At 37.7% G+C, this 9,802-nt stretch overlaps 1 protein-coding gene across 3 annotated transcripts in view; it reads left to right on the top strand.

Annotated features, from left to right (window-relative positions):
- LOC110023120 (DNA mismatch repair protein MSH6) overlaps window positions 1-9,802 on the top strand; it is an 84,013-nt gene that overhangs the window by 13,025 nt on the left and 61,186 nt on the right. For all 3 annotated transcript variants that reach the window (XM_020722370.1, XM_020722368.1, XM_020722369.1), the window contains exons 6-7: window positions 903-971; window positions 1,076-1,159. In XM_020722370.1, coding sequence (XP_020578029.1) covers window positions 903-971; window positions 1,076-1,159 — 153 coding nt within the window. The remainder of the gene's footprint in view (window positions 1-902; window positions 972-1,075; window positions 1,160-9,802) is intronic.

Here is a 9,802-nt window from a genome sequence, read left to right as displayed (position 1 = left end):
CTGCTCCCGAGGACGTAGGCATCTTTGCCGAACCTCGTTAAATCTCTGTGTTCTTCTGGATTTGTGTCGATTATTATTTTTCTTCGCCCTAATTTTCTCAACAAAATTTTAATTTTGATTCGACTGTCGTCATATTGGGAAAAGAGAAATTTGGAGAACTAAGCAGCGAGTGTGCATAGATATTGATGGTTTCGTAAATGTGAAATAAAAGTTCCTCATTTGCTGTAGCTAAACGAACACAGATTTTCATACACACAAAGGAAGAAAGGCCACTGCTTTTCTCAAAAGCTTTATAATTTCTGTTCTGAACAAGGGTGGGTCTCGGCTTGATTTTTGTTCTTACAAACGGTTGTGTTGCGAGAGACTCAAAAGAAAAACTGTCATTGTCAAGCTTGGGCATTCTCCCCTTTGAAAAAAATTGAAACCATTGCCATACCTTGATAAAACAATGATGTTGTGCAACTCCTGGATAGATGCTTTTTTCTTGTATTTTGATTTGATAAGGATGGTTCTGTATCTCATTAGTTGAGAAAATATTCTTCTGAGTATTATTTTAAGGCACTTTTTCTCTTTTTATCTTTTAGTTTGTGTTAGATGGTGGCCTACATATGCGACTTCAAGGAAAGGGAGGAGGTTATAGAATTGCTTTTTATAATGAAAATTCTTGGAATATTTCATGGGATTTGACTAAGTTGTAATTTCTTTGAACTTGTTTGTGGTTTTGGCTAGCACACAAATTGATGCCAAAAAAAATGATAAGAAAGATCTAATATATATATAGGTGTGGTACTTGAAAATTTTCTCTGTTTCAGAGGCTTGTTTGCATATATCACTTGCTAGATCTTAATTGCTTTGCACTCAGCACTTAATTTTTCCCTTCTTGTTTCTAATATCATTTTTAGGGGGAGCAACCTCATTGCGGGTTTCCTGAAAAGAATTATTCTATGAATTTGGAAAAGTTGGCCATGAAGGTACTTCTCTATGCTTGAATTAGATTTATTTATTATTTTTGAATTTTTATTTCTATGTTTTTTCATTATATTAAGATCTTCATTTGCATTTTCCTGGTTTGAAGGGATACCGGGTTCTTGTTATAGAACAAACAGAAACTCCTGAGCAACTTGAAATTCGTCGCAAGGAAATGGGCGTCAAAGATATGGTTAGTTTCAGACACGTAAAATCTTCTTGGTAGTTGTGAACTTATAGAATCTTTGGTGATTGCAATTTTAAATCTATTTCCAAATTCATGCATCATTCTTTGATATTAGTTTTAAGCTTTAGTATCATAAATGTTATAGTAGTTGTTGAGTTTTTTATGATAAGATCTAGTATGTTGGATTCAAATTATCACAACGTCTGCATTTTTTTGTTTTTCTTGTTGTAATATACTGTTATTTATAGTGATTATAGGTGAGAATGAATTTTGACTACTTGCTTATTGTGGTTTGAAGAACAAAATAAAGGAAAATAATTGATAGAGGGTCATGGCTATTGTTGTCTATGAAGTTGGTTGTTAGAAAATATTGTTGTTGTGAGTTCTTGTGGACGAAGTTATAAATCCCGACTCAAAAGAGTTGAAAATGTAGACTTTCCACCCTTCGTCCCTTCCATTGAACCTAATATGTATCTTTTTGATATACTTTTTTTTTAAAAGGATCATTTTAGTTCTTTGATTTTTTAATTCTGGCACTAAAATTGTCCCATTTTCAGCAATTATCTGGAAATACATTAGATCTATTTTTTTATTTTAACTTTGGATCTTTGCTATCATATTTTAAGTTTTTCGTTGACTGTACTATCTAAACATTAAATATTATTTAGTAGTTATTCAACTCGTTAGGTTTACTTAGGCTTACTTCTAATTGTTATCCTTTTCGGATCCCACTCTAAATTAGTAGACTCTTCTCAAATTGCATCCATAATTTTTTTATTCTTTTTATGTTGGCTATGTTTGTTCATTGCATCTTATCATATCATCTTCGTCTCTTCTTTTCAAAAATTTGAATTAAAATTTACATCCCTTTTGTATTGAAAGAGTTTTTAGATGATTTAGTAGCTAGTGCTCCCTTTTGGCAAAGATCTCAAAAGTTCTACTTCTCATTTATTTTCTATGTTTCTTATGCACCTCCATCCTTTGTATTATCTATAATGAGAACTTCTAATTATTAAAAAATTGATTCAACTAAAAAAAAAACTACTTGCAAATTTTTACTTGAATAAACATTTCATCAAACATTGACAATGTAAAGGATACAATTAGTGATGGCATAAGAGTAAATTATGCAACATTATTGATCAACGACATCCAATTAATATTGCAACATGAATTTGATTATCAATAGTAAAATAGCAAACTATGTTAACACATAAAAAAGACTAATTTTAAAGTGGAAAATAGATCAGACCTATTTAAGCTGTGATGTCAAGATTATATATACACTAACATGATTATATAGAACATGAAATGAGAAGTATTTTTTTTTTTGGTCTCAAGTGAATCTCTTTTGATGATTTGATGGTAAGTCTAATGTTTTTGTTTTTATTTTATTTTTTTGTGAATGTTGAGAGCACAACCCACTTCAATTTAAGTTTAAGATCAATTATATAACTGACCAAATCTAAGAGCTACAAAACATACATACATTATAACAATAGACCTTGAAAAAGTAAAACACAACAATAAAAGCTTAGATAAAGAAGCTATAGAGTAAGCTTTGATAAGAATGTCTTATTTTCCATTATTCCACAACAAAAGTATTCTTGATTTACGGGAATCGAACCCATGTGAACATGCACAAAATCTTCACTAGCATTAAAAAGACATTTTGTTTCGGAGCCCGAGGGTAGAATCTCCAAACAGTTGGAGTTCCCAACAAAAACGTACATCACTCCCTCTTAATATAAGTGCCAAGCATCAACTAAATAACCATTGTATAATGCTGAGAGAAGCAGTAAAAGGCTACATGAGGGCACAAAAGTTTTGCTAAAGCAGAAGTAGGCTAAAAGGAGATCAGCCATAATTGGTATGGCATTACTGCTTTATCTGATATAAACCTCAATTTGTCATATACACTCTAAAGGAAGATTTCCATATCATGATCTCACAATTTGGAAATTTTCCATGCATATATGTTATGCCTCGTCAACCATTTTATCTGAATCTTTAAGGAATCCTTGCCAATAACTATAGACCTATGAATCCTATCTTCTCTTTCTTCCCAAATAAAAAAATACAAGGGTCCCCGATAATGTTCATGTAAAACTTTTGAATTAAATTGTTTTAATGACATAATTTGCTATGGGATACAACTTTATTATGGAGCAGGGTAAAAAAAAAAAAAATCCTTCTTGAAAGAATATTTTATTAAGCTAAAAAGAGTAAGGGCAGCTGAAAAACAATTGATTATTACAATTCTCTCCAATCAAGCAACGCATGCATCATAGAGAAATAATTCTCCCTTCAATCCAAATTTGAGGCAATTTTATACCACTTAGGACAAGCCTTTAAAGGGCAGCAAAACATATCTAATCAAGTGCTTCTTGAATCACATGTATTTAAACCACTTTAAAATTAGGGTAATAAGAGAAAATAACCGTTTAGTCATCTCGAAGAGAAAGGCTATCCTTTCCATTCCATGTAACTAGATAAGGATAACAACATATATAAATTCTCTTAGTACATCAAAATAACCTAGGAAATTTAAAAGAGGAAGTAAAAGACTAGCAACCTTTATAAATTATGGTGAATTGTGGAGCATTCAAAGGCAATTTCAAAACTATGAAAGTAGCAATCCTTGTTAACACCCACATGGAATCATTAATCCAAGGTTGATTAAAGGTGAAAAAATTCCTTCTCTTTCATTATGAATTGGAGATTGATTCTTATAGCATTAACAATTGGTTTAATTGTCCTCAAGAAGTGAGGAGTGGTTTGCACCAAACAAAAGAATAAGCATCTTACAACTACTAATTAGAATAGGAGAGTTAGTAAGACTGTTCTTTCCCACAAAGATCATAAGGTGATGTCCAACGCTATGATTCCTCCCTTCGGGCGGACCATCTGTTGGTGGGTGCATCGCTGAAGTGAATTTTGTACCCAAATGACTCTTTATGCCAAAGATCATAAGGTGATGTCCAACGCTATGATTCCTTCCTTCGGGCGGACCATCTGTCGGTGGGTGCATCGCTGAAGTGAATTTTGAACCCAAATGACTCTTTATGCTCTTCCAGAAGCAAGCTCAAAAGCTTCTCATCTATAAATGTTGAATCACCCTCAGTAGGGGCAACTCTAGATATGCTATATATCTGAAAATTATAAAATTCTCTTATTTGGGGTTGCTCTGTGTTTGTTATCGGCTCTTCAAACTCGTGACTCTTTTGAACATCAAATGCTAGTTCTGATGATGCTCCTCTCAATGCTTGTAAAAAGGTAGTTTATGACATTACAACCTCATATTTTGCATGAAGACATTATCTCGTACTTATTTCTAGAAGAACTACTGTTAAACCTGCAGGGGTATCTCTCATGGACTCAGCTTGAATTGCATGCATTTCTTCATCATCAATTAATAGCTGACATTATCCCATTCTTTAGTGTCTACTGTGTCGTTCTCCATTTCTTTAATTACCCCCTGCACAGTAAAATAGTCCATACTCTTGTTTGAAAATTTAATGCACTATGCCAACAATCGTGATACTTGATGCACTTTTTGACAGAGATGGATTCGAGAATGTTGGTTGGCTTTATCTGCTCTCCATTCTAAACTAGTTTCTTTTCAGACGGGGTCAGTTTGGATGTTCCGCTTGGTGTAATTTGACAGCATGATCTTGGGGTTGAACTTTGTTTGTAAGATGCCATCGATTGTGGTAGCGAGATCGGAAAAAGAGAGTCAGAAGAACATCTAAATCGCTTTCGTAGGGATGATTTCAATGAAACAGAGAATTAACCATGACACTTCCAAATTTGATATCAAAGAAGCCAAAATTTTGGAATGAGTGTAGAGTGAATTGCTATATTTTGACGGTCACATGAATTCGGACGAGTACGAGTGGCTCTAAGCAATGGAATGTGTATTCTAGTTTCCAAATGTCCCACCAAATAGAATGATAAAGGTAGTCGCCACCAAGCTAAAGAAGAATGTGTTGTTGCGATGGAAAAATTTGAATAACCTACGCAAACGAAGGTAAAGAAAAAATTACTACCTGGTCCAAGATGAAAAGAGAGAGACAACGCAATTACCTAGCCTCACATTACAGTTAGGAAATGTACGTGAGATTTTACTAGTTATAATTTCATTTGGAGGCCACCCCATCTTACAAACAAAGTTCAACCCCATGATCATGCTGTCAAATTACACCCAGCGGAACATCCAAACTGACCCTGCCTGAGAAGAAACTAGTTAGAATGGAGAACAGATAAAACAAACCAACATTGAATCCATCTCTGCTAGAAAGTGCACAAGTATCACGATTTTTAGCACAATACATCAAATTGTCAAATAAGAGTATGAGCTATTTTACTGTGCAGGGGGTAATTAAAGAAATGGAAAATGACACAGTAGACACTGAAGAACGTGATAAGGTCAGCTACTAACTGATGATGCAGAAATACATGCAATTCAAGCCGAGTCCATGAGAGATACCCCTGCAGGTTCAACTACCAAATGATGCCAAAGCTAACTCAAATAACAATAGGAAAGCAAATTTTATTACTAAAATCAAATAGAAACTTACAACCAGAGAACTGACATAGAAAATAACAATACACACAAAACAAAACACTTTACTAGGGTGAATCGACGGCAGTGGTGGTGGTTGTTGGGGTCTGAAAAGGTAGCGATAAGGTAGAGAAGGTGCAAAACTGCGGAGGAACTACAACATCACTGCAAAATGGGATGAATGTATCAGTTGGGGAGATGAGGCCAGCAAAGATAGTAGTTTGGGTGACAAGTGGAGCTACGAGGTGCGGTGAGAATTGCTGAAACAACCAGGGAACAACAAGAAATCAGCAAGCTTGTTGTTTTCCCGATGACGACATGAGGGGGAAGGGTGAGAGGTGGAGGAAGGTGCTAAGATGGCTTAATTGGGAGAAAACTAGGATAGTAGATGGCTAGCTGCTGGGAGGTGAGAGAACTGTAGGGAGAATAGCTAAGAGGACTATTTTCGAGCAGTTGTAGCAAGGATGCATGACGACGACAACAATCAAAGGAGGGTTGCGGATGAAAGGAGAGTCAAGGATAAATACTACCTCTGGACTGAGATACGACGAAAGCATCACTTGAGTCTTGGAAGATAACCACCACATTTTAATGAAATACAACCGGGGCACCACTCGCATTTGGATAGTTCTAGAAGGGTAAAAAAATGACGCTGACAACTATCCTGATAGAAACACAATAAAAACTGACCTAAACATGACGACAACAACATATATAGGCTGATAGTAACTACGAAGCTGACCCCAGTCCTATGTGCGGTGGATTCACACCCATGTAGGGCCAGCTGGCTACTTTCTCACTTCTTTTGAACCGGAGAAAGCACCAACAACCCTTTTCGGCATCTGCTGAAGCAGGGGAAGCAGTAGCACCGGTTCAGAGGAGACCCCCACCTCCGCGACACATACATCCTATCCCACCCATGAACACCCTAACTCTAATCATGACACCAAGGAGACAAATTCATACGTCAATCAGGAGTTTAACATGAAAGAGATACAATGGCAACTCGGTCAAATGCTATTGCGGCTCAATGAAATTGAGGAAATGACCCATGGAGAGGTCCATCAATCGTGATAGCGAGATCGGAGTTTTGGTATCATTTGGTATCAAAACTAACCCAACTCTTGTCTTATTCTAAAGTTTCTTGCATCCACTAATACCCAACCATATATCCACCCAACACCCTTTCCTTTGCTATTTTTTCCAAACCAGCTACCAAAAATATTTTTCCCACCCCACATCACCCCTATGCACCCTTCACTCATTTGACCCTAAATCCTATACATGCTACCGAGGAGGCACTTGTTGGACATGGATTTGGAGTTTACCATGGAAGAGATGTAGCGGGAATTCCGTCGAGTGCTACGACCACTCGACAAACTTTATGGAAGGACTCAGGGAGCAAGATCTGACGAGAGAGGAATACTTGAATCCCTTTTGTAAGGATGATTCCAATTGAGAAGCAGATAGACCTCAACGCTTTGGGATATAATATCAGTGGAGGCTGAGAGATGAAATGCCTTTTGGAAGATACAAAGATGAAGTGTCAGTTGGAGGATACAGAGACTCGGGAGTGGAAGTGGACATACCAGATTTTGAGAGTAGCATAAATCTAAACCACAGTTGGAGACATCAGTAGGTGCATACCTAAGGTAGTTGAGAAATCTGTTCATGAGATTGATAAAGCTGTCCAGAGTGAGAAGTTTGAGAAGAGCATCACCCCCAATACAATCCTAGCTAGGAAATACTTTAGATGCCATGGTTTTGTTCATATTGTTTTCGGTTGCATGACGACCCGAGCTGTCCTTCATCGAGCACGGTGTAGTGGATGAATTTAGCGAAGAAGAGGTAGCTGGAAAAAAAGTCAAGAAATACTAACTTTCACTAGATGAGAGTGGAATGTTTGTGATTCGATGGTTCCTTTAGATTGAGACTATGAGGGAGCAGTAGTGGCTTTACCACAACATATTTTGCACCCGTTGCACTGTGAAGAGAAAAGTATGCTGCTCATCACCTGTGGAGGTAGCAGTGAGAGTGTAACATTTACACAGATGATGGATAAGTTGACCCTCGTGACTTAAAAGACTTTCTTAGCCGTACTCCTTGACGTGGTTGAAGGATAACATGGCCAACATTGACAGGAGGTGTCTCGTGGAGCTTTCGATTGAGAATCAACTACAGGATCATATATAGTGCGAAGTGGTGCCCATAATTGTCTGTCACTTTTTGTTTGGGAGATCGTGACAGTTTGATCACAAGATTCAACTTGATGTATACAAGAGCACCTACTTTATTAAGGGTGACAAGCACATCGTATTTATATCTTTTGCGGAGTTTGAGATTACATACTCTCTTGCCAGTAAAGAAGCATTAGTGAGATTAGTTTTGGTGATGATATAAGATATCTAGACAAAAGAGTCAATTTCAAACACAGTGTAGCCAATATAGAGATAGTTTCATGACATCTTGCTCGATAGCTTACCTCCATGGTTGCCACCGTTCAGGGAGATTCAGGTTGTCCTCGCTTTAGAGCAGGTTGAGCCAATCATGGGCTACTTTTGGAGGTTATAGCAGAATATACAGAGCATGAAGTGCCAGCTCTGTTCAGTGATGTATCCCCAAAATGTTGGATTCATATTAATGTTTCTTGTAAGCGGAGAAAACTCCTTAATTGTTTTGAGAGGTAGTGCAACCAACAATGGGATCTAAGTGATCATATCTACATGCAGACAAGAGTTTCAACACATGAGGTCAAAGCTTCCCTCCCTAACTCCGGGAGACTAATGCGGGGTTCTGGGTCCCCTCTGAACCGGTGATGCGGCTTGCTCTAGTTCAAAAAACACAAAAAGGGGTGCTGTGGCTTTCTCCGGTTCAACAAATGAGGAAAAGGGGCTGACAGACCTTACCTGAGCATGAATTTGCGCACATAAGAGTGGGGGTTTGCTCCTTAGTGACCCTAGATCTATATATGTTGCCGTTGTCATGTTTAGGTCACTTTTTATTGTGCTTGAGTCAAGATAGTTGTCAGCGTCCCATGTTTTTCCTTCTACGGTTGTATCTAATGGCGATTGGTGTAGCAGTTGTGCTCATTCCTATGCAGTGTTTCTTTGTGCTCAGCCTGTATCTTACTCCGGAGGTGGTATTTATCCTTGAATCTCCCTTCTTTTGCAAACGTTGCTTCACTGCCACCATCGTTATCCTTGTTGCAGCCACCTGTAAACAGTCCTCTTGACTGTTCTCCTTGGAGTTCCCCAAACCTCAGCAACCAGTCGTCTACCATCTTGGTTCTTGCTTTGTTCAACCATCCACCTCTTCTTTCCCTTACCTCTCACCGTCTTCATCGGGCAAACATCATGTCTGCTGATTTCTTTCTTTTTCTTGGCTGTTCCAACAATTCCCACTGCACCTCGCAGCTTCGCTTGCTACTCAACTTGCTGTCCTTCTGCCCCTCTCTCCCCAATTGATACTTCCATCCCCTTTCACTAGCCGCGGTTCTTCCATAGTCTCGCCCCTTCCCTACCTTGCTGTCGCCTTTTCGGACTTCAATAGCCACGACCTGCGCTTTCGATTCACTCTAGTGGCGTGTTTTGTGCCTGTATTGTTATTTCTTATTTCAGTTGTCTGGTTGTAAGTTACTATTTGATTTCAATAATAGTATTTTCTTTAGTATTATTATTTGGGTTAACTCAGTATCAATATGGGTGTGATGTCAGGCGAGAAAGAATAATTTTGGTTTAGATAATGGGGATTTAGGTAACCCTAAGATATGATTAGGTTTAGGTTAGCTTTGATATTAAATGATACTAGGGTTAAACTATACAACAAAAGGAAAACAAATATTGTTAATAAAATCCGAAAAGGGAATTACAACCAAACAAACAAAAATCGGAAATAGCAACTACACGACACATAAACTTAACTAGAGTTGGTTCCAGGGGTGGTTATGGTGGTCGGCTAGGGTTTGGAATCTAGTGGGGTGATCGACTAGGGGCGGTTGCCAAACAAGAACAAGCAATCATAATCAGCGTAGGAGGGCTGTCTGGAGCAACAACAACAAAGGGGAAGAGGAAGAGCGGATGAGGATG

Source organism: Phalaenopsis equestris, unplaced genomic scaffold, assembly GCF_001263595.1.
Source record: "Phalaenopsis equestris unplaced genomic scaffold, ASM126359v1 Scaffold000212, whole genome shotgun sequence".
In the NCBI taxonomy this organism is placed as follows: domain Eukaryota; kingdom Viridiplantae; phylum Streptophyta; class Magnoliopsida; order Asparagales; family Orchidaceae; genus Phalaenopsis; species Phalaenopsis equestris.
This window is presented reverse-complemented; position numbering and strand designations above follow the sequence as displayed.